Source organism: Xyrauchen texanus, chromosome 10, assembly GCF_025860055.1.
Source record: "Xyrauchen texanus isolate HMW12.3.18 chromosome 10, RBS_HiC_50CHRs, whole genome shotgun sequence".
NCBI classification, from domain to species: Eukaryota; Metazoa; Chordata; class Actinopteri; order Cypriniformes; family Catostomidae; genus Xyrauchen; species Xyrauchen texanus.
The window spans coordinates 27711769-27736785 of record NC_068285.1 but is presented as its reverse complement, the minus strand read 5'-3'; the positions used below and the strand labels follow the sequence as shown (position 1 = coordinate 27736785).

General features: G+C 41.8%; 1 protein-coding gene across 6 annotated transcripts in view; it reads right to left on the bottom strand.

Moving 5' to 3' along the window:
• The window catches only part of LOC127650128 (collagen alpha-1(XVI) chain-like), a 128163-nt gene that overhangs the window by 65943 nt on the left and 37203 nt on the right, over positions 1-25017 (bottom strand). For 4 of the 6 annotated variants that reach the window (XM_052135317.1, XM_052135321.1, XM_052135319.1 and 1 more), the window contains exons 9-16: positions 14443-14475; positions 8604-8639; positions 7744-7800; positions 6968-7003; positions 5838-5873; positions 5680-5718; positions 4492-4554; positions 1403-1447 (exon numbers count right to left, since the gene is read on the bottom strand). In XM_052135317.1, coding sequence (XP_051991277.1) covers positions 1403-1447; positions 4492-4554; positions 5680-5718; positions 5838-5873; positions 6968-7003; positions 7744-7800; positions 8604-8639; positions 14443-14475 — 345 coding nt within the window. The remainder of the gene's footprint in view (positions 1-1402; positions 1448-4491; positions 4555-5679; positions 5719-5837; positions 5874-6967; positions 7004-7743; positions 7801-8603; positions 8640-14442; positions 14476-25017) is intronic. The other 2 variants (XM_052135318.1, XM_052135322.1) reach the window with 2 other exon arrangements.

The window sequence follows — 25017 nt, the reverse complement described above, 5'->3', positions numbered from 1 at the left end:
ATGTTGCAAAATGGCTCGATAGCGCCACCTACAAAATCTCAACGAAGCAGCCCTCATCCCATGTTTCACCTACACGTAAGAAAATTGGTAGGCATATGTAACATGTCAACACATACAAAAAAGTCTCTTAGAGCCATATCCTAAACCCAACAGGAAGTCAGCCATTTTTATTTTTCTCTTCAATGTTTTTTTTTCAGTTTTTGCCATTTCCAAGTCTTGTACTTTAATGAACTCCTCCTAGAGATTAAATCAGATCAACATCATATTCGGTCAGTCTAATCTAAAGGCCTTTGCAGTGCTAATTTGCAAAGCTTTTGAGTTTTCTTTGTCCGTGGTGGCCTGGCATAGTTCGATGTTTCACCATGAGAGAGGAAGTTGTTGTAACTCAAACATACAATGTCCAATCTGCCCCAAACTTCACAAGTTTGATAACAGTCCCGGCCTGAATACACTTGCATGCCAATATTAAGTTATAGCCATAGCGTCACCTACTGGAAACAGGAAGTAACATGTTTTGATGAATAGTAATACATGTCGTATTTGTTGTGAAGTGTCTTACCTCAGGAAAAATGAACTTTCCAGTCAGAAGCAGCTGAAGTAGGCCTACTAAACTGCCTGAGAAACAACACATTGTCTTGTTTAAATATCTGTTGTGACATAAGATTCTGTCAGACTATATGTCGGTATCATTATTCTGATGTTATCTCCATATCTTTGATAAAATTTGTTGTGAAGTAAAATGTCTTTATCTCCTTAACTCTCCTTTCCTTTCTCAGAATTAAATATGAATACATGACCTAAATAATTAAATATATTATAACATATAAACTGCTACAGTGCTACAAAAATTTTATGCCGTTCCCCTGGCACAGCAGCCCGAACGTGCACCAGGGCGCGAGGGCCCATTAATTGCTGCTTGCAGGTTTAATTTTAGTATTGTTTTTCCAGACCAGCTTGCTTGTTTTTCTTGCAAGATTGGGCAACACTGCAATAGTTATTTCACCCACCCCATCGTGATGAGTACTGTCATATTAAAAATAATGTTTTTAACCGTTCTTTCATTTTGTAATAAAATAAATTACCAGTTACCATTTGGAAAGGAGGCTGTAGAACTTATGAACTGGAATAAAAAAATACAGTTTTTGCTCAGAACGAACCATAATGAATTATTTTGTTTTTAGTCCCTGATCACAACACATAACTAGAATTACAGGAAGAATTCGCCAAAAACAAATTACAATATTGTTAGCCTTAGTCATCATTCACATTCATTGTATGGACAAAAATATACAATAAGGCATACATGTTTGGAACAACATGAGGGTGAATAACTGATGAAAGATCTATACTCCAGACAAAACAAAAACCAAATGCAACAGGGGAGAGGAACAGTTAGCTTTACCTTTTGCCCTTTAGGGCCCACCACACAAATAGGATTAGCTCGACCCTGTAATAGCCAAAACCAAAATCATTAGATTGAGTTCATTCAAAGGCTGGCATTAGCAGTCTTTAACCTGTTGAAACGCACCCCCCTTTTTGAGCAAAAACCATGAACATGACATAGCTGAACTTAAATGGTTGTATTTACTGGCCCCTTTGGAGTATGGACACAGTTGTAGGATCTTTTGAAAGGAGACACTTTTGGCTTTATTTTCCAAGTTTCATATTAATATATGTTGTTATTTTTTAAAGTTAGAGAAGCTGAAGTTTATAGTAATGGAAATATTTTGTGCTGAACTTGTTTTTATAATCTAAAAATACAATAATAAAAGTACTAAGACAACCCAGAAATACAATGTTCTCAAAGCCACAAGTCTAAAGAAGTTGCGTTTCAAATGTAAAGGTTCCTGCAAGCTTTATTCTCTGTATAAACTGACACAAAATTATGAATAGACTATACTGCCCTACAAAACAAAAAGGCAGTAACTGCATTTTTGGTCAAAAATGAGTTATTATCATTTTCATGACATTCAAGGCATCCTTTGTTATGTGACAAAACATCTTATCTCAAATGTGTGTCGTTTTGGAGAAAAATGGTAGTCGTTTGTACAGTAACTGCAAAAAGCCCTAGTGAAACAAAGCATGAGTACAGTAACATCCATTACTGTATTCTTGTTATGTTTTACCTAACAAAAAATAACCGTGTTGCTGCGCAGTGAAGGTACTGTTTACATGGTGAACACACACAGCTGACTTCGTCCTCACGGGACGGTTTTAACATTTGTGATTTCACCCTTCTAACTTCACACAAATTTTGTTTGAGATGGCACAAAGCTGGGGAAAGAAGATGGTCAAACTGGCATTGAAAAGAAAATACCCGGAGAATGGTAAGTAACAGTGACAAATTAAACATTTAGAGGCTAGGCTATCACAACATAAACACCTGTCAGCCACCAGGGCGGGACTTCCTCTCAGAGGTCCATTCAGATAGCATTATGCTAATTGACAGGCAATGTTTTAAATAGCTTTGCTTACCTGCCCCTGATCCTCCCTGCTCCTAGCTGTAACTTTATCCTCTGTAACTTCACATCATCGCCGATGCCATGTCATCATTTTGTTGTTCATGTCACAAAGTTATAATCCAACCAGCGGTGGAAAAATATTCAATAACTAGAAAAGCATGTGGTCCTATTCAAAATAAATTGTCCCAATTTGGGCCTTGATACAGCTTAGCAATGTGAGACTTTAAGCAGCTGTTTCAGCATCAGAACAGCTTCCGGTGGAAAATATTGACCTAAAATGGTCAAATTAGTTTGGGTTTGGTATATCCATGTTCAGGAAAACAAATGGTTCCAATTATTTCAAATACAGTGTATCTAACACACCCAGAGCCCAAGTTGTGGCAAAATAGTTTTTGGAGAATCTGTAGTTACTGCCTTTTTCCTTGGTATGGTGCCACGTTTTTGGTAAGTAATACAAAGCAAGAATACAGTAACTGCAAAATAGTGGTAAAATATCAAATTAAATATGAGGATTGATATGTACAAAGAATAAGCTAATATAAAGTAACAAAACAGCCACATGTCCAATAATCTACCTACAACTACTTAGGCTGTATGACAGGATAACTTTAAAGTCATTTTTCTCAGTTCTGCACTCTGCGTAGTTACTGCCTTTTTGCTTTGTAGGGCAGTATAGAGATGTGCTCGTTTTGTTTACGAGACGCTAATATATAAGATAATATACAGTTTTACAACATTAATGCTGCTCAAATTGCATAGTTTGTTGAAGAACGATGACGAAGGGTAAATCTTTCAGGCGAGATCTCATGTAAACAATGGAGAATATATCAATATTTCTTACTTTTATGGACAAAAAGTGCTATTGGATGTTTTTCAATGAACACTTTTCAAGTTTGGCGAACTGGATTCATCTGGCAATTGTGTTTTCATAACAAATGTATGAAGTCCCGTTTTGATATTGCATGTTTTCATTTGTACTCCTGGCACAAATAACTAAATTGCTGTTTCTGGAGCATTGCTATTGTGAAACAGAGATCGGATCTCAATGTTGAACCGTTAGACCTTTGAAAAGATGTTTAATGTGTTAACATTAATTACATTTATAGATGGTAAATTATAAATGAAATGTAAGCAGAGTGACGTCACTACCGCATGCAGGTGTTTGCGTATCAACAGGTTAACTAGTTTAGTCTTTAGTTTTGTTTTTACTAAAATGGGTATTTCGTTGTTATCATATGTTTGAATACATTTGATTTGTTTCCTCCTTCATGATATATATATCGCAATATCCAATTACATCAGCAACCCCCTGGCTGAGGGATCAGTGAATATTTTTGCTTTAGTGATTTTGCATTGAAAATTAAGTAAATTTAATACATTTTTATACACTTTATAAAACAAACCTGCATTAAAAATTAAACTAGTTAGTTCACCAATGACCAATGAGGCTCAGAAGGATAAACAGTTTAAAAGCAATTTCTATGTATGCATTTGCGAGCTCGACAATATTCACCACCCCCTTAGCATGGTTTGTATACCGAATAGAAAAGATTAAGCTTAATGCGATCTGACTAACCATTTAAAAGAATCAATGAGGCTGCATTGATTTGTGGGTCTTTGTTGGCTTACGTAATATTTGTAGCATTCAGAAGACTTAACACCCAAAGAGATATCTAATGAGAAGAAATAGCTGCAGTGAGTGTATGGGTAAGAGTCTAATCAAAATGCTCTGTAATGTCTTTCGTGGGAAAAGCACTGAGAATATATGTAGCTCCTTTAAACAATCGGACAGCTAAAGACTCTTACATCCACTTAAAATTAAAATATCTGCAAAGAGATATTTTGCAGGTAACAGATTACACAATATTTCATGATTTTATCAATACACTCCTGCATTGAGATATATCAACATGTCTTTGACTGAGAGAGACTCAGGAGGGGACCTGGGGGCAATAGCATAAACAATGTAAATGAGATAGGGCATTAATATGGACATGCAGGCCTTTCACTTCAAATGCTTCTCACTCACATCTTTGCCTGGACTTCCAGCCACACCTGGGGCTCCAGCCTCCCCTTTCTGTCCTTTGTCTCCCTAAATATGTGTACATAAGAGAGAAAGTGACAGACAGAAATAGACACAGAGAGAGACAGAGAGAGACAGAGAGAGAGACAGAGAGAGACAGAGAGAGACAGAGAGAGAGAGAGAGAGAGAGAGAGAGAGAGATGATGCAAGCTCTAAAACACTCATATTATGTACAGGGTGTGTCTCAATCAGCTCCCTAGTTCAGTAGTCCAGCCAGAGAGTCACATCCAGGGCTGTCCCACTGTCACAATAGTTGTAGTGTACTGAATCTTTTGCCTTCTTAAAATTCCCAGAATGCAGAGTAAATTCCAGACAGCATCACCTGCTCACTATATTGGTAATGGTGCCCATTTTTCAAGTCATCAAAGTATGAGCGCAAGAGAGATTTATGCAGTCAATAACTTTGTCTTTAAACTGATTCTGTTTATAATTATCCTACTGTGCATGAAAGGGAAAAAATCATATTAACTTTCCAGTTTAACACAAAATTAGAGTTGATAGAAAAAGATGAAAAAGACCCCCTTTTCATCTTTATTTGTTAATTTATGTATGTTCTGTAATATTATAGTTATATTTGTTTATTTCTTAACGTATTTGTTTTATATATTATTTTTTGTCCATTTTGCTTAGTATAAATGCAGAAGCACCATTTTCAAATGAAACTATATTCAGAAAATCTATTCAAAGAGAAAATTATCATATTGTGCAGAGTATACAGATTGCATACTACAGAGATAGAATAGCAGTATGCTATTCTGAACATAGCCTGGGTTTATGTTCTATGCTCTTTTTATGTTTATATTTTTATGTATGTTCTGACATTGTATTTATTTATTTTTATGCCTTAATGCCATTATGCGCATGTAGGTGATTACAATTATTAAAATTGTAATGCATTACACTATATTTTTACTTTAAAAGTAATTGGATTAAAGTAAGTCATTTCTTTGTAATAGATAAAATCCACCACTGATAATGTTGCAGGTATTGCAGAGTCATTAGTGTCACAAGGTTTAGTAGCTCAAGTGTTTTGATTGTGCCCAAATTTAAGTTCCAAAAAATACTGATTCACCACAAAGTGAACTAGAGAGCTCAATAAGACACGGCTACCCAAATGCTGCTACCTTCCTTTACCTTCACACCTATAGCATCCCCCCAATTGGCAGGTAGACCCTAAAACATGAGAAACAGTGGAAACAGTATCAAGATATCCCCTCTACTTCAGTAAAAACTTTTGAACAAATATTAAATTGTTTAACTCACTTTAAGACAAGGATAACACACATACTTACCGACTCTCCCTTCTCTCCCTTAGTGCCTTCTGAGCACTGAAACATACAGATACAGCATGTCACCAAAGTGTCTAATGGGCTTTTCCACTGCACGGTACAGCTCGACTCGACTCGACTATGCTCCTTTTTGGAGGTTTTCCACAGAGGATAGTACCTGGTACTTTTTTAGTACCACCTTGGTTGAGGTTCCAAGCGAGGTTCCAAGCCGAGCCTATACTAAAAGTGATGTCAAAACACTGCAGATCACTGATTGGTCAGAGTGAATTGTCACTACCAGCATCAATGGATTTGTGACTCAGTACATCAACCTGCTAGTTTTAGTTAGCAGTATAATTTTTTCACACGACTTTCAAAATGTAAAAAGAAATGGCTGTGCGCAAAACCACGCTGTGTTCAATAAAGAGGTTCAGATGTTCCTCTTGTTAGTGACAAACGAAACAACGCAAAACATCGAAAAAGTCTTTCAGGAAGTGTCTCCGCACACGGCTTCCACCGGACCTACCAACAGTGTAGGGAAAAGTAAAAAAAAATCAACTTAAAAGTGACTACTGAACCATCAAGGACCACAACAGTCGGAATGGTTAAAACAGAAGAAAGTTGAAGTGGTTTGACCAATTGGACGCTATCTATGGCAATAGACCAGCGAGCAATGGGAAGGAGAGTGTTGTTGGAGTCCATGATGGAGGATGGTACGTTAACTCTATAATCTGCTTGAAAGCATCACTTTATTTAGTTGACCAACTACTGAAAAGCTTGTATAAACTCACCATGCAAAAACTGCTTTATGCAGCACAATGAGCTAGTATTTAACAGCTAGCTGTCGTGTTATTGTTTATGGTCAGTAATATTTGTTTTGCATTTAAGATGATGTCACGGCAGTAGAGGCAGCACAACTATGACGATCAGCCTATAATCCCACACACGTTGAGGCGGCACTAAATTTCAGTGGAAAAGCAAGCTTAGAAAAGTAAAGCAAGCAGAGTCGATGCAGTGGAAAAGTGCCATAATTCACATAAGCAGAGAACAGATCCTTTCTTTATTTCAAATGGGACTCTTCATTCACTAATGACCAATCAATTGCAGGCAGTGTCAGAAAGGTCATTTCCCAGGCAATGACTGAATAGACTCACTCGTCCAGGAACTCCAGAAGCAGTGCAGTCCAAACCCTGCAAGATCAAAACCATCAAACAAAAAAAAGATATATATTTCAACATAAAAATGGACATTATCACCATGATTTACTATTTGCTTGCCATTGCATATGGTATTAGGGGGAGGGGCATTCTCATTCTTGAAATAATTTGATTGGACAAAAATATATGTTGCACAAGATGAGTAATCAAGATTTTTGGTCTATTTTCCCAGAAGAGGAACAACTGTAAATTTAAAATGAGTTTTTCTGCTAAAGTTTAATTTTGTCAACTAATACGAGTACCCTAGCATAGATGGCTTCAAAGCTAACAACCACAAAACTCAAATTTTTATATCATGGGCTCTTTAAGGAAGCTTTTGTACAATAGCCTACGCACAAATAAATCAAGACCCCAAACATTACTGTAAGTTAAACAACACAGGTGTAATGCTTTTAAATGCCACGTGTCAGCATGCATCCTAAAAACCTCCTAAATTTGTCTATGCAGATTAATTGTTTTATGTTATTAATACATTAAGAGAGCATGTCAGTAATCATTTCCATTTTCACTATTCCTCCAAGCTGGTCACTGGCACAGAAGCTAGTTCCTAATGAGGCATTTGTATAATATGCCAAAATAAAGATTTATTCCCAGCATGTTTGGACAGAGAGTTGGAAGCGCTATTGGGATTTGCACACAAACAATCACATACACCAATGCTTGTTTGTGTATGTGGCACAATATGGCTCAATATTTAAATACTTTTGTCATACCCGGTCTCCTTTCTCTCCTTTGATGCCTTGTTGACCTGTGTAACCCTCCTGAATAACCTGCAATACAATCAAGAATTTACAATAAATACATTACACAATACTTTATTAACTAAAAAGCAAAAAATTCAGTGTGCTTTCTCAGCCTTAACTTCCAGAAGCAGTTTATACATGCATAACAGGAATAGAGCATGTGACAACTTAAAGGGATAGTTCACCCAAGAAATTTTATTTCTGCAATAATGTTATTCAAAACCTGCAGAACTGTCTTTCTTCCATGGAACTCAAAAGGATGTTAGCCAGAATGTTTAGGACTGATATTCTCAGTCTCCATTCGCTTTCATTGTATGTTCATAAAAACAAAACAGCATCAACAAAATTATGAAAACAATTATCCTCTTGTGTTTCACAGAAGAAATATGGATGAGTCAAAAAACTTTAATTTTTGTGTGAACTACCCCTTTAACCAATTTGGCGTGGTCTAAGCACGGATCAATCCTTAACACCGTGTAAAGAAATATGTGGCATAGCGCAAAACAAACTCTGCATGTGTGAATACGTGCTAAATCTGGGCATTTTCTCTTGAGCATAACTCATTAAAAGCATTGTTAGCTGCTTCTCACAGACCAGCTTGTGTTCTTCAGACTCTTCAAAAGCAGCAGAAATTCTTGCAAATCTATAAACATTCATTCTTAATGTGTCATAACTTGTTGACAAGAGTCGTGATAAATGTTCTCTTTCCAAGGGTGAGATAACACTACACGCAGCACTCATGCACACTCTCGCATGCAAATCCTTCTGCCTACCTACAGTACACAGCCATTATACATGCTGTATATAGCATACTGAATGTGTATACCCACACTCTGTTCCTCAATGAGCAACACACAGCCTGCACACTGGGAAAAGAGAGGGGTTTCAGTCACGTTCCAATCTGTGAGAGACTTTTTTGTACTGCATTGCGAATCTACTCCTACTATGTTGGATAAAGATTAAAATAGACCAGCTTTTTACTTTGAAGTTGTTGTAATTTTGGCCTGTGTGTGGCAGTGCAACACAACATTAATCGACAGCTCTAGCGGCACATGCACAAGGACTTTGACTGCATGTCATTTCAGCCTGCTGCCTTTCTCTCATGAGAGACAAAGATCAATAGGAATAGGAGAATCCTCATGGCAACATTCACTAACACCAGCTGTATAACTACAAGGGAGGGGGATGGTATATGCAAAGTAAAATAACTTATAAATAGCAGCTAGCTTTTAGCGGAAGAGTGCAATTAAAATAAAATCTACCCCCAGTTGTGTCACTAAGTTCCGCTCAGCCAACATGCCATTAACTTCATAGATGTGGTGAGGTAAGAGAGAGGGAGAGGAAGGGGCCTTTTCCCGTGCTGTTTGGAGTGTCTGAAAACAGTTGGCTGACACACTGGGCTGATTTATTCTTTCCAGAGGTGCTCACACACAGTGGAAGGCAACAAAAAGAAAATCAACTCTTTAGGATAATTTCAGTGCACTCTGTTCATACAAGTGGATTGTATGTTCTTCTGTTAGAGACTACATCTTTGAAAGAAAGGTTTGGTGCCCTTACAGTACAATAAACATTGGAAGATTAACAAATGTGAGATTTTTTTATTTTTATATTATTTATTGTCATTTAGTTATGATGTAGTGCCTCAAAATACCACAGAAAGAATCAGAATTACAATTTTGAATTTTACTAAAATATTTAGGGATTAAAAATGACAACATGGGAGTGACAACAGCATTTCAGGAAAGATATCTGAAATTGCAGTTGTTAACATAGTTATAACCATAGCAATAATTTGGCATCTAGTTCCTGTAAACGAGAAATGTGTCAGCCAGTTTAATGAATGTTGGTGTTAGAAATGTTTGACAAAGAAATTTTAGTGACCAGAAACATTAAATACTTTTTCTGAGTGAACAGTCGAGGACTCAGTCTTTCAAAGTACAGTATACTCTTTTGATTATGAGCTCATATGGACACATTCAACAACAGCTTTGATACACTTTTAGCACAGTCAACAGCAAGTGCATTCGCCAATGATGTGCAAAGATGTGGAATTGTACTCATGTCTACAAAAACAAGAGCTGTCTGAATATATATACTTCCCTATAGTAAGCAAAGAACAGTACACCAATGAAGTAGGGTGTCCAAACCTCAGTATTCATAAAAGAGAAGGTGAGAAATACCCGGATGATCTAATACATGCAGAGAGTTTCTGAAGTGTGCATTCACTGCACACTATACTTTCCCATAGACATGACATTCAAAATGATGAATTTGGGTGGAGGGAAATAAGTAACACAGAACTGGGAGTCGGTAAAGCACTATAAGTACTAAACAAAGGCAAAACAAAGGCAAAACAAAAAATACCCAAAGGGGAAAAAACAGGTACTGGGGGGAAATGACAAAAACAGGCTGGACTGTATAACAGGGCAAAACACTGGACTGACCAGAACTGAAAGGGATTGTGAAGAACACACCATCAACATGGACACCACACAAGACGTACTGACACTGGACAGCACACACAAGGAGACTAAAATTGGGAAGGAAATTATACAGGTTAAAGTCTCGGGTTACATAACTGTAACCCCTGTTCCCTGATAAAAGCGGGATGAGATGCTGCGCTGATTTAGCGCTTTGGGAACAACTTTAGGTGTGACCAGCTGTGAATATGTGTGCAACACGTCAATGAAATTGACTAGAATTTATAGCCTCTGCTGGTGACATCATTGGATGCATCTGTAGCAGGACTATAAATAGATGCGTCACAGGTGCATTGTCAGGTATTTTGTCTGAAGAGCAGTCCTGGGGCATCCCAGTGCGTCAATGAAGCACAGCATCTCGTTCCACTTTTATCAGGGAACAGGGATTACAGTTAAGTAACCCGAGACGTTCCCTATCAAAAAGCTACACTTTGATGCTGCGCTGATTTAGCACTTTGGGAACGAGAATACCCACGCCGCCGCACTGTGGATGTCCGGACCCCTTACGATTGTGTAGTTGTGCTTACAAGAGTGTGAGAGGTCTCAGACATGAGCTTGTGATGTAGACTCAAGGACATAAGAGCCCGGAGTGGCATGAACATCCAAACTATAGAATCTTAGGTATATATGCGGAGAGGACCAGCCCACCGCATTACAAATATGTTGCAGAGGGACACCTCTAGCCAAGGCTTTAGAGGTGGCGACCCCTCTGGTAGAGTGAGCCCTGATCCCTACCGGCGATGCGCCTCGTAGGCCAGGGCAATATCATCCCTCACACAATGCGACATTGTCTGCTTACTGGCGGTCACCCCTTGTTGCGGCCCCCATGGCAAACGGATAGTTGCCCTGACATACACCACTGGCTAGTGCGGTGGACATAAGTCTGAAGGGCACGGACTGGACAAAGTCCATGAAGTCTTTCCTGTTCCGGCGATGTAAACGGCGGGGAGCAGAAGGCTTTGAGAGTGACCGGATGTACAGTCAAGAAGGAACCTTAGGCAGGTCGTCAGGTTGAGGTGCAATATTGCTTTTAGCCATTGGGCAAAATTTAAGCAGGCTCGCAAGACAGACAGAGCCTGCAGATCCCCAATTCTTTTAGAGAAGTAATTGCCATAAGAAAAACTGACTTGAGAGTCAGAAGTTTCTCAGACGCTGACTCTAGAGATTCAAAGGGGGTCTCAACCAGACCCTCAAGGATATAGCTAAGTCCCATGAAGGGATTCTGGTCCTAGCAGGAGGTCTCATTCATATGGCTCCACGGCAGAGGAAAGCGAGCAGAGGATGTCTCCCCAACGGCATTCCATCAGTCAAGGACCCTAAACCCTGGGAGTGGCGGGGCATGTGCCTGCTGAAGCAATCTGGCAGTTAACTGGATCTGCATCATGTGCACTGCACCATCCTTCAAAGACACCCCATTTATTGGCATAACTTCTAGCAGAGTGAGCCTTAGTGCTCAGAATGGTCTCTATGACTTCAGGTGAAAGCCCAGTGTCCCTCAGTTGGTACAATTCAGGGGCCAAACATGAAGGTTCCACAGTTCAGGATTAGGTATCGTCCCCTGTGCCTGAGACATAAGGTCCCTCCTGTCCAGAATCGCCCGAGGCTAGCCGTCGAGGAGAACCATTATCTCCAAGGTGCTGGCTCTTGGAAGTAAGCGAGACTAGTTCGAAGCATTTTGACTGTAAACAGATCGCAATGCTCGCACCTGCCCCGCCCCAACGCAAGAGCAGCATGCTCTTCCCCCAAACAAACAAAACAAAACTGGTGTGTGTCCGTTTGCTTTGTTGATCAACCTTTCTTTTTCTTCTTTTTTTTTTTAAAGAAAAGAGAAAGGTTTCTGCGCACTGCGTAACAATTCTAATTCCTAACAGAGCTAGAAAGTTCTGACAGTCAAGAAGCACAACACACACAGAATGATCTGAAGACAAAACATCTGATGATGCACCTGTGACGCATCTATTTAAAGCCCTGCTACAGGTGTATGCAATGATGTCACCAGCAGAGGCTATAAATTCTAGTCAATTTCATTGACGTGTTGCACATATATTCGCTAAATCAGTGCAGCATCAAAGTGTAGCTTTTTGATAGGGAACAAGCAGTGCTGGTGAGATAAATTAATAATGAGCAAGCAAGGAGGTGGCGTATGACACAAGAATGAGAGACACGCAGCAATACAGAATCAAAACAAAGATATGTGCTCTCACAAAACATATACACCCGAATGGAATTAGCACACATCGCCAAGACAATGAGACTGAGTGTACATCACGAGGCAAATGGCACACGATGCATGTTGACAAAACGAGACAGGAAACCTGCGCGGGAGTTCAGCCACACACAAACCAACACCTCAGACTGAAGTGACTGAACCTCAGCACAACGTGAAGACAGCTTGTGACCCGGGCATCCAGCTCAACGTGAACACATCGTGAGAGACAGACATAAACGATTGATGTAAGTAGATGCTGCCAAGTTGACATTGTATAACCCGCACAAGAAGAGACAGTCACAATGTAAGTCAAAAACTTCGTTTTATTGCAGGCAGGCAAAAGTACAGAAAAAGGGCAAATCCAGTGAAGAGTAGTCAAAGGGAGCGTAAGGTCGAAAGCCGGGGAATCAAGAGGAAAATGACGAGAATAGTGGGAGCAAAAGACAGGGGAACAAGGGGAGCTGGCAAGCTAAGAGGTGAACGAGAGGAGGTCAAAACTAGACGAGACTAGCGGGGGGCAAAGACACGGGAAACTAAATACAATAACCAACCCCCATGAAACGGATGTGCTGTGGTATTTATAGGGGAAGGTGCAGGTGTAAACCATGACAGGTGATGAGACGAGTGCAGGTGAAACTAATGTGCAGGAGTGCAGATGACGCGAGTGCAGGTGGTCATAATGTTCTGGGGGATTGGAAACGCGTGAGAAACTAGAGGAAGGGAGATAACCTATGAGCATGTGAGCGAGTAGGAGCAAAGTGGACGTGAGGGCTCGAGCGAGCAAAAAGAGCGTGAAAAGCTCGAGGGGGCGGAGCGAGGGAGTGAGGTCGAGGGAGTGAGTGTGTGTGCGACGAAGTGGGGATGGGGCAGAGGAGCGGGGTTCGTGACACATTGGCACAATGCACTCATGCCAAAACAGACAGAACATGGAGCATGAGTGTCCCAATCTAGACACAGACCAAAACCAAAAGAGAAAGGGAAGTAAGGATCCAGACACCATGCTCCAGACATGAAACAAGACACAAAGCAGGAAAACCCCAACCGATGCCGTGCGCTCACATAGACACAAGACAGAACACAAGACAGACACAGAACAATGACGTCACCATCCTGCCACAAAAACCCCCAGACCGACAGAGTGACAGGGCCGTCACATTACCACCCCAAAGGGATGCCTCCTGGTGTCCCAAAAAGGGGAACATCCAACAATAGACATGACAAACAGAACAATTACATTTATGCATTTGGAAGATGCTTTTATCCAAAGCGACTTACAGTACATTTATTACAGGGACAATTCCCTGGAGCAACCTGGAGTTAACTGCCTTGCTCAAAAACACAATGGTGGTGGCTTTGAGGTTCGAACCAGCGACCTTCTGATTACCAGTTATGTGCTTTAGACCACTACGCCACCACCACTCCAGACCGAACAGAAACATGATCTAACACAGAACAGAAAACACAATAGAAAGGAAGGGAGGGAAACCAGGGACACTGGCAGCGGCAGGGGAACAGCATCTGTTGCTGTGGGTGATGACAGCGACTGATGAGTAGGTATCCTCCTCCTCCTCTTCCAGGTGTTGAGAAGCACTGCTGCGATAACAGTCAACCCCTCCTGGCAGTCAGCTGCGGGCTCCTACACCTCCTGGTGGTCAGCTGCAGGCTCCTCTTTCTCCTGGCGGTCAGCTGCGGGCTCCTCCGCTTCTTGCCGGTCAGCAGTGGGCTCCTCCACCTCCTGGTGGTCAGTTACGAGCTTCCTCCTCCTACGGCGACGTGATGCCCGAGATGTTCTTCCCAATGCAACTCAGCATGCAGCAATTTAAGTACCAGTTAAACTGAATTTCTTTAGCTATTGGATGGAACCTGCTGGGTCTTTGCTTCTTTATTTAGGTTTAGAGCTTCAGAATTTTGCCTGACTATTGGCGCTCATGACAAATAGAAACAACACATTTTTTTGTTGGCCTAATTTAAGCAACTTACTTTTTCTGCCAATTCCTTTGATCCAAAGATTGCCTGTACAATATTAAAAACAAATAAATACAAAAAAAGAGATTTATTAAAACAGACAGAAACCCCATGCATTGACAGTTCTCATAAATATACATGCATGCCTATGATCACCAACTAGGTAAACCAGTTTAATTTACTTTGAGCATCCTTTCAAGGAATAGTTCATAAAAAAAAGTCAAATTTCAGTCTGTTTCTCAAAGCCATCATATGGCTTCTGAAAAATATGAGTATAATGCATGAGTCGTTACCACTTTTATGGTGGAATTTTTTAAGCTTGCTTGGGGTTTGAACTCAATCTCTCATTCCTCATTCTTATCTTGATGTTGGAGCATTCAAATGTTTGCTTTATATAGATATACACAACGACATATAACTGTTACTGTGAGTTTCATCAGCATGATTAACTGTAAATATAATACTTTTTTGCCATAACAAGAACAAGGGGGAGTGGCAGGAGAAAGGGGGAGGAAAGTGCAGTGTGAAGGGACATGGTTTGAAAGAGAACATCAGGGACAGACAGAAAAACAAAAGATGTGTTCGAGGAGCAGATGTGAAAGCAAATTATTGAGTCATGTCCAAGCATGGAGAGCAAACACAACAGAGAAAAGTCTGCTCAAAATGAATAGGCGTGAAAATGGATACAAAAAATTATAAAAAGTGTATGCCAGTACTCAGTACCTCATTTCCAGTCATACCCTGGGATCCAGTTTAGAAATTACAGCGATCACATGCATGTACAAACACTAAAACCACAGTTTCACAGAGAACATGAAATGGACATGTTGTCCATACAGCTTTAGACCTGCAAGGGATGGAAGATAATTGTGATGACCTGTTCCAAAAACCCCAGTGGAATGTGCACATAAATAATGTAGGAAGCTTTGTGTAGCTGCACCATGCAGCTCTCAGCTCATAATATTACTCAGCACATGTTACCCTGCAGGAGAGCATGAGAGAAAAAGAATGTAATGACAGAAGAATGCTTTGCTTTTATGAGACTTTAATGCAGGGCGGTCATGGACCTGTGTGGGATGAAGGGGTTAATAAAGAAGTAGGATAATTCTATTAGCCTCCAATGCAGCCTGGAACTCATTACAGTCAGTCATTAAAACCCATATTGCTATGCTACAAAAAAGTTACCCGAGTCCGGGAAAACATGGGAGAATGTCTGCGCATGTACATTGCTCCTCTGACAGACAAATAAAAAAGGAGTGGGGTGGAATGTGAATGTTTGTGCTTGTGAATTTGCAGAAGAACTTGAGCTCACAGCTGCGTACTGTCTGAATAATATTTTGTATTACAGTCTACAAATGAACGCACACATGCATACAAATACGCTACCATACAGTGTGGAAAAGCATGGCAGATTCTTAAATCTCCGAGACCCCTGCGTGACTGCTGCGTGCATTTTCCATTTTTGATTTGTAACTAGTAGCACTAGTTTTTTTTTTTTATAAAATACTTTATTATGTGTCCAGAAGTGTCATTTATTTATGCTCTTTAGATGTTCTAGACGTTAAAGCTAATTTTTATAAAGCGGAATAAATAAATCTGTTTGAAATTAATTCCAGCATCATCAAATCACTGCTAACCATGTTAAAATAAAAATTTGCATTATAAAATTCTGAATCTATGTACTGATTATCATTGTCCCATGTCTGCCAAACATGTTGAGTGGTCCAAAAATCATCTTTAGCATTAAATGTCTCGGTTAAGTGAAACATAACCCTGGTTCCCTGAGTGGGAACGAGGTGCTGCATAATCGTATTGTGAAATGTCCTGAGTGTCACATGGTCTGAAGCCCTTGTACAATCACGGCAATTTTTGGGCTGGTGGTGCTTAAGCAACACCATTAGGGAGCTACGTCACAGGATCCATAAAAGCACTCGCTTTGGCGCCATCCAGTCAGATTCTCTGCATGAAGTCATAAGCCAATGCAGCTGCTAGAGAGAATGACCAGCTTACGCAGCATCTCGTTCCCACTCAAGGAACCAGAGTTACATTTCATGTAACCGAAATGTTCCCTTTCGTAGGAGTTTGAGCTGCATAATCACATTGGGAATGATATACATTCGCGGTATGCGAACAGTAGCTGCCAACTGTCTATGCCCATGTGGCAAGCATATAGCAGCGCACACGCAAGCTAAATCATCTCAATAAACCAGAGACAATTATGAGTTTACTCCTGTTCCAACAGAGAGAACCTGGGAAGCAGGAGTCAAACACTCATCCAGATTATAAAATCTTACAAATGTATGTGGAGAGAACCAGCCTGCCGCCTTACAATTGCCCTCCTCTCGCCAAAGCCCATGAGGATGCTATTCTTCTCTTTGAATGGGCTTAAATACCCGAAGGCAAAGGTAAACCATGCGCTTCATAAGCACATGAAATTGCATCAGTAAGCCAATAAAACGGCCTTTGCTTGGAAACACCCCTGTTGCGGCCACAAAAGCACACAAACAACTGTTCTGATTTACGCCACTGGCTAGTACGGGTAACATAAATTCACAGCGCCCAAACATATGCAATCTTTCATGTTCCTCCAACTCAAATTGGGGAGGATAGAAAGCCTTGGGCAAATAGCCCAAATAAGGTCTTAACTCCAGTCTTAAACACTCTGGTACAAAATCCATGCATGAGGGATTAAGCGACAGGGCATGCAAATCACTAACCCTTTTAAACGATGCCAATGCTACTAGCAGGGCCAGTTGAAAGTCAGAAACTTATAGCGACTGTTGCCAAGGGCTCAAACAGAGCACCCAAACCCTAACCCAAATGCACCTAAAAAACAACAGATAAATCCCATAAGGGAACACAGGCAGGATGAAAAGGTCTAAGCCTGCGTACCCCGTGCATAAAAAGAGAGATAAGAGAATGTCTACGGACAGAGCCTATACTGATAAGTGCTTGCTCAACACAGACTTTAAGCATTGCCGGGGCAACCCCGGCCCCAAATTTCACCTTGCGTTGTACAGCAAGAAGTAAAAATACATCACTTGAACATATAAAGCTTAATAGTTGATGGAGATCTAGCATTCAGAATGGTATCAACAACAGTGGAGGATAACCCATTATTCAAAACAGTGCCTCGTTGTGGGGCCATACCCATAACTACCACAAGTCTGGTCGGGGGTGCCAAATGCTTCTCCGAGGCTGAAACAACCTTGTCTGTTCTGACTGGAATCCCCAGAGGCATCGCCTCCAGGAGAGAGAACAGAGTCGAAAACCATACTTAAGATGTCCAAAATGGCACCACTAACACCACAAACCTGATCCTCTTCAACTCTCTGCAGAACTGTGTGCAGCATACGATGCCCAGTGGTGCCGGGGGTAAGAGGGAAAACCAGAGGAGACAGTGTGGTGTCTCGCTCAAAGCAAACAGGTCCACTTCCGCTCTGCAGAACTTTCTCCAGATTTGTTCCATAATATGAGGATGTAATGTCCACTCTTCGGGCATCAAGCCCTGTCTGGACAGGAGATCCACCCTGAAAAGTTCAACCAGCCTGGGACATTCATGGCTCATTGAGACAGTGAATTGTCCCAAGCCCACAGAGGAATGCAACATGCCAGTCTCAGCAATGCATGAGAATGCACTCTTCCCTGGCAATTTTTGTAGGACACCACCATCCTGTTTTCCGACTGGATGAGGTCAGGGTTCCCCTGAATCACTGGGAGGAAAATATTTAATGGCAGCAGCACCATGAACATCTCCAGATAGTTTAGGTGCCAATATTGCGCTGGCCTGTCCAAACCCCATAGGCTGGATGACCCTTGTATACAGCGCCTCAATCCGTGGAGGAGGCATCTGTCATTATACATTTGCGGCAACACACCTGTCCTAACGGAACGCCCGACATCAAAAGGAGGGTCCATTTCCATGGCACCCATGGATAATTTTTTTTAAGAGACGGAACATATGCATCAGTGGTTGAAGTCTCTTTGTGAAGTTCATTCAGCACTGCAAAGGTCTAGAATGAAACATGCCTGGGGAAATGACAGTGGAAATTGTGATCATGAGCCCTAAAAGGCTGTGAGGGAGAACATGTCCAACTCTGAACATCACTAGACACTGGCGAAATGACAGAACATGAATTGGAGACAGACACGCCTGCAATGCTCGTGAATCCAGCTCTATCCCTAGAAACAGAGTTTCTATGTTTCAACAATCTTTTCTAGGTTACACACAGCCCTAGATCAAATGGCTGGGAATGAAATCTTGATGTTGGGCAGCCAAAGACTCAAGAGTGGGCAAACACCAACCATTCATTGAGATAATTCACAACATGGATGCCTCGAAGACTCAAGGGCTCCAAAGCTGCATCCATGCATTTTGTAAAGTGCGTGGTGCCAGTGCAAGTCTAAACGACAGGAAGAAAAATTTATACCCTTGTCCCTGAAGTGCCTGTGCTTCAGAACAATCTGAATATAGAACAATAAATGTCCTTCAAATCTATTGTCACTAACCAGTCCCCCGGCTGCACTTGTGACATTATTTATTTCTTCATCAGCATTCTGAATTGACATTTCATTAGAGTGAAATTCAAACATCTCAAAATATATAATTGGATGCAAGCCACAGTCTTTTTTTTTAAGGACCAGAAAATAACCGCTGAAAAAGCGGCATTCTCTCTGAGAAGGGGAAATCTCCTTTATTTTAAGAGAGAGTGAATTTCCCTGGTCAAAAATGGGGTTTCCCGAACAGAAACCTCTGTCAGAACAACCTCATTGAACACCAGCAGAACCCACCTGAATTGAATTACATAACCATGCTTTATTGTTCGAAGTACCCTGTTCGAAATGCCATACAGCTACTGCCAAGCTGACAGCCTGGCAGACATAGGAATTAATGCATGGCTCTTCCCTGCAGTGTGACCTGTAACCACTAGATAGCATGCTTTGATTGCTTTTGGCGGCCCCAGAAACAGCTGCATAGTGGAGGGAATCTATTGCTTTTTTGCAGAGGCAAAACTGTAGCTGGTTGAAGGAAATTTGATAATGTCTTTGATATGCCTTTATTGTATTTAGACATAAATGATGACTGCCTTGAATGTATCTACATTCAAGCGGACAAAACAAACCTTTTCCCTGGTATTTGAATCGGGAAAATGTGTATGAACATTGGAGGGGAAAGTTTATTTCAGAAAACTGGTTTGTCAGAATTGCCCGGCATTCTTTATGGGGGACAACATGTGGTGCTTATGTTAACTGTATGTTTTGTGTGCACTTGTGCTTGATGAACATTGAATTATGTTATGCATGTCTCAAAAATAGTGGTCATGGAGACAGAAGCCGAATTTGATCAGGCAGTTATAAATGCAGTCAATCTGAATGTATTTACAGAAGAGGACACCAGATAAACTATCTTCCCAGCAAAGAATGGGGAAGAATGTGCGAACGTTTAGGGGAATTGAAAGCATGCAAGCTTGCCACAACGGTCCCAGCATTCTTATGGGGGGACATCGTGTGGTGCTTATGTTCACTGTGTGTTTTATATACACTTGTGCTCGATGAACATCAAATTCTGTTATGCATGTCTTGAGACCCTTGGTCATGGAGAAAGAGGCTGAATTTGGGAAGCATTTGTCTTTTTTTATTTTCGCTCCACAGCAAGCAGTGGGGAAAAATGGAACCATATTCTGGTTATTGTACATTTGAGGCTCATACAACAGCAAACTCATCCCAATATTGACCAAAATAAACAGGAGAGAAATGGATACATTTATAAGGCCCAATTTAATTCACCGAATAGGGGCTCATCATTCGTTACACAGCAAGCCTGTCAGACTTGTGTTTTTGATCTTATATTTAGTTATATTATGTTTCCCCAGAGACCCTTGGTCATGAAGGCAGAGGCAAAACTCAAGCTGACAATATTGAATGCTTTTTCACCAGTGTAAATTAAGGGGGAGTCTGAGCTAAATTGGTGTACTGAAAAAAAAAATGGGTTATAACTAAGCCGATCCCAACATATAATGGGGGAACAATTTGTAGTACCCGGATAATACGAAACGTCTAGGTAACTATTGTAAACTCCGTTCCCTGATGAAGGGAACAAGACATTGTGTCGAAGAAGCGACACTAGGGGTCTCTCTTGAGAGCCTTGTGCATCTCTGAACTTGAGAAAAAGCCAATGAGAAATTGTCAGACAGAATTTGCATGTCCCGCCCCCGGACATACAGGTATAAAGTAAGGGAAATGCGTCTGTCCATTCAGGATTTTGCCCTGAGGAGCCGAGAATGAGGTTCGGCCGTAACAGTGGCTTGGTTCAGTGACATGGCAAGGAGGACACAACATCTCGTCCCCTCCATTAGGGAACGAAGGTTACAAAAGTAACCTAGACATTCACTGTCTGTCAATCACTTCGACATTGTGTCGAAGAAACGACACTAGGGGTCCATATTTAATCACGCCATGCGCTGAACCATGTACGTGCTTTGCTGACGCAGGTGCGGGCAGGCAGATGCGTGCCAAAGCGACAGGCCGCGTTAGACTGCACATACCCTTCCCCAACGCCCCATAAAATCATCATAACCTTCTGGTTCCCTACACACCAAAGGGGTGAACAAGGCGATGTGCCAAGCATGGGAGCAGGTCGCGCCAGCCGTGCCTTTTCTCTTTCTATGTTTCTTGCATAGAGTTAAAGCAGCTGGGGCCATCTTAACGCTATCACATGCATTAGGGAAGGCGTTCCTTTCCAATTCCTATTCTTTCAGTGGGAAAAGACCCTGAGGAGACCACACCTGCCCAGGCTAGCGGAGGTAAAGAGTGGTGAAATACATCACATGGGTTATCAGGCCGCAGGTGGAGAATGGCACAGTGGTAAATCCTACTTGTTGAGCGGGAGGAGTTGCTACAAACACGGCAACCAGGGGGCAGCAGGTACTGCCCAAGGGAGATGCGGGTCCGCTTGCAAGGGGATCGTACTGCTGAAAATACACACAGGGGGATAGGAGGAGCTCCCATGAAGATGTCCTCTGGACTCGTCAGAAACCGGCCTGCCGGGGGGCAGCATTTGTGGGTCCGGAGGTAGGGTGGTCTGCGTTCAGTGTGCTGGGACTGTTGAGGTGTAGCAAGTTGAGAATGGCATTTGCAGGCCAGGTGACCCAGAGGAAGAGGAAATTTCTCTATTATTGAGAATGTGGGTACCGCAGGTACCATGCGGCAAAGAAAACAAACTGAACTGAGGATTCTCCTCCCGGCCCTCCACCAGGGGACGGAGTGGTCTGCTTACCAGCTCCGGAGCAAACGTGTCGATCTCTGGCCTCCATCTGCTTCTTCACTGCTGAAAACTGCTGGGCAAAGTCCTAGACGGTGTCTCCGAAGAGACCGAACTAGGAGACGGGGGCGTTGAGGAAGTGTGCTTTGTCCACATCCCACATCTCGACCAGGTTCAGCCACAGATGTCGTTCCTGAACCAAGAGGGAGGCCATCGCCTTCCTGAGTGTCCGCGCTGTGACCTTCGTGGCCCTGAGGGTGAGGTCAGTCACTGAGCGCAGTTCCTGCAACATGTCGCGGTCAGGACTACCCAAGTGCAGATCTTTAAGTGCCTTGGCCTGGTGAACTTGCAGGAGGGCCATGGCGTGCAAGGCTATAGCGGCCTGTCCGGCAGCGCTGTTGGCTTTGGAGGTCAGTGACGACGTCATCCTACAAGCCTTGGAGCAACGTTGCCATGGTAAGGTTCTCGCAATGAGGACATGAACCATCCACAAACGCTGCATCCAGGAACTACACAGGGGGCGGAAGGGCATCTTTATAAAGACGCATCCTGAAAAGGACGTTCAATGTCGCTGTGTATTGCTCTTTTAGAGAAATAAACTCTTAGGAAAATATTCTCTTTTTTAAAAGCACTGTCAAAGAGCCCAGGGGCAAAGCTGCACTGCCGTGCAGAGAAGGAGAAAGCCGCTGATATGCGCCATAGATCCAACAGCATATGCTCTTTCTAGAGATTAAGTGAACAGTCTTGTGAATACAGCTCGCTGATCACACAACCGGTTGGCTTTGTCCATTCTGAATGGACAGATGCATTTCCCTCCCTTTATACGCATATGTCCGGGGGCGGGACATGCAAATTCTGTCTGCCAATTTCTCATTGGCCTTTTCTCAAGTTCAGAGATGCTCAAGGCTCTCAAGAGAGACCCCTAGTGTCGCTTCTTCGACACAACGTCGAAGTGAGTGACAGACAGGGAACACCCTCGCAAACAAATGCATCGCTTTGACCAACTCATTCACCAGTGCAAGCCACAGGGGGGAAACACAAGGGGAATTTTAAAATAGAGCAGATATTAGTTCAAAGTATTCCTTAACGTGATGAACTTGGTTGGACTGCAAAACCATCATGTATAAATCCAACAGCTGACTGAAAAGAAACAATGTCCATGCCACCATCGAAAAATCGAGCAGAGATAGCAGTGTGCATCTCCTGTCGCACCAGAACACCCCCGTGGTCCACAAAGCATCTCCTGAAAGCATCCCGAAAGAATAATGGCACAGAAGAAGCGCTTGCGCGTTGGTTCGCCATCACTCCATTGGGGATAATTCTCTTATTCTAGCTCGGCTCATTCTGTGGCCAGGCTCCCTATTCCATGCATGATCCCCTCCGCTGTGAGAAATATTGATGTGCATTCTCCTAAGTGACACAGGAAAAGACAAAAGGGACAAAGGGGCGAATTTGTTTCCTTACCTTCATACGAATTTTGTCATACAGCATTTTTACTAGTGACGAATCAAGACGTACGTGGTAACTCTCGCACGCTTGGCTAGCTAGGCCTCAGTGCATGTCCGATTAGACTCACACTTTCGCTAAAGAAGTGGGCGACAAACACAAGGATGAATCAGATGTCCGTTCGCACTTCAATTTTCTCAGACACACAATTGCTCTGAAATTATGCTGTATAAAAGTCGCTTCTTAATTTCCATCCTGGGTTGCCACTCAAAAGGGAGAATAATAATTATCCTTTCTTCGACATGATTACTTGGTACAACACAGGCCAGATGAGATTGTGCACTGAAGAACAGAAAATCTGACTCGGTGCCAATGTGAGGGCTATTATGCAGGCCAAGACATAGCTCCTTAAATTGACGTGATTGTACAATGGCTTCAGACCATGAGACACTCAGGTCGTGTCGCAATGGGATTACGCAACTCAAATTCCTACAAAAGGGAACTGAACTTTTGTCCAGATTTTAAGTGAATGTACCAGGCTGCATAGAAAATCTATAGGATGCTCCCTTGCTCCCTAATTAGTGAATGACCTCCAGTGTGCTGTATGTCTTCACTGGTCTCAGAACAGTTTCAAATGCATCTTATTTTCATCCTAACTCCATATGCATCCTCTGAAAGTAATATTTTCCAGCATTTGGATATGTCCATAGATTTATAAAAGTCGCTTCTTAATTTCCATCCTGGGTTGCCACTCAAAAGGGAGAATAATAATTATCCTTTCTTCGACATGATTACTTGGTACAACACAGGCCAGATGAGATTGTGCACTGAAGAACAGAAAATCTGACTCGGCGCCAATGTGAGGGCTATTATGCAGGCCAAGACATAGCTCCTTAAATTGACGTGATTGTACAATGGCTTCAGACCATGAGACACTCAGGTTGTGTCGCAATGGGATTACGCAACTCAAATTCCTACAAAAGGGAACTGAACTTTTGTCCAGATTTTAAGTGAATGTACTAGGCTGCATAGAAAATCTATAGGATGCTCCCTTGCTCCCTAATTAGTGAATGACCTCCAGTGTGCTGTATGTCTTCACTGGTCTCAGAACAGTTTGAAATGCACCTTATTTTCATCCTAACTCCATATGCATCCTCTGAAAGTAATATTTTCCAGCATTTGGATATGTCCATAGATTCTCAATATGATAATGCACAGTGAATATGGGATTATATATCTATCTGTCGGTCGGTCGGTCTGCCTGCCTGCCTGCATTTCTGTCTGTCTGTCTGTCCGCCGTCCGTCAGTCCGTACATCCATCCATCTATACAGTATATACACAGTTTATCCCCCCGTGGAACACAATCTGTTTGCCTATTTGCAATTTCTAGGAGTAACAATGTTGTGATAGGTTGTGTGTTCCAATGAGGGCTTTTGTGGGAAAATCCCTTTATTTTTCTAGGTTAACCTTTTCATGAGTAGGGTCTAAATTTCCCTGCTCTGCCCCCCGGAATTAATTAATTTAGCATGTGACACTGCACAGCCGGTAGAGGAGGGCAGAGAATTTTTTATTTCTTGTCATTAAAAAAGAAAAAAATTATAAATACTGGATATCATATAGTTAACGTGAAAAATGGGTTATGTCTGCTGTACTCTATTTGTTTATTTATTTTGTTTATAGGCTATATAGCTAATATCAACAAATGAAAAATATCATCAGCAGTCTGGTTTGCCTATGCACTGTTTGACATCTCAGACATTGAGATCTCAGACATTGAGTGTGTGTGTGTGTGTGTGTGTGTGTGTGTGTGTGTGTGTGTGTGTGTGTGTGTGTGTGTGTGAGCGTGTATTTATCACTTTGTGGGGACCAAATGTCCCCATAA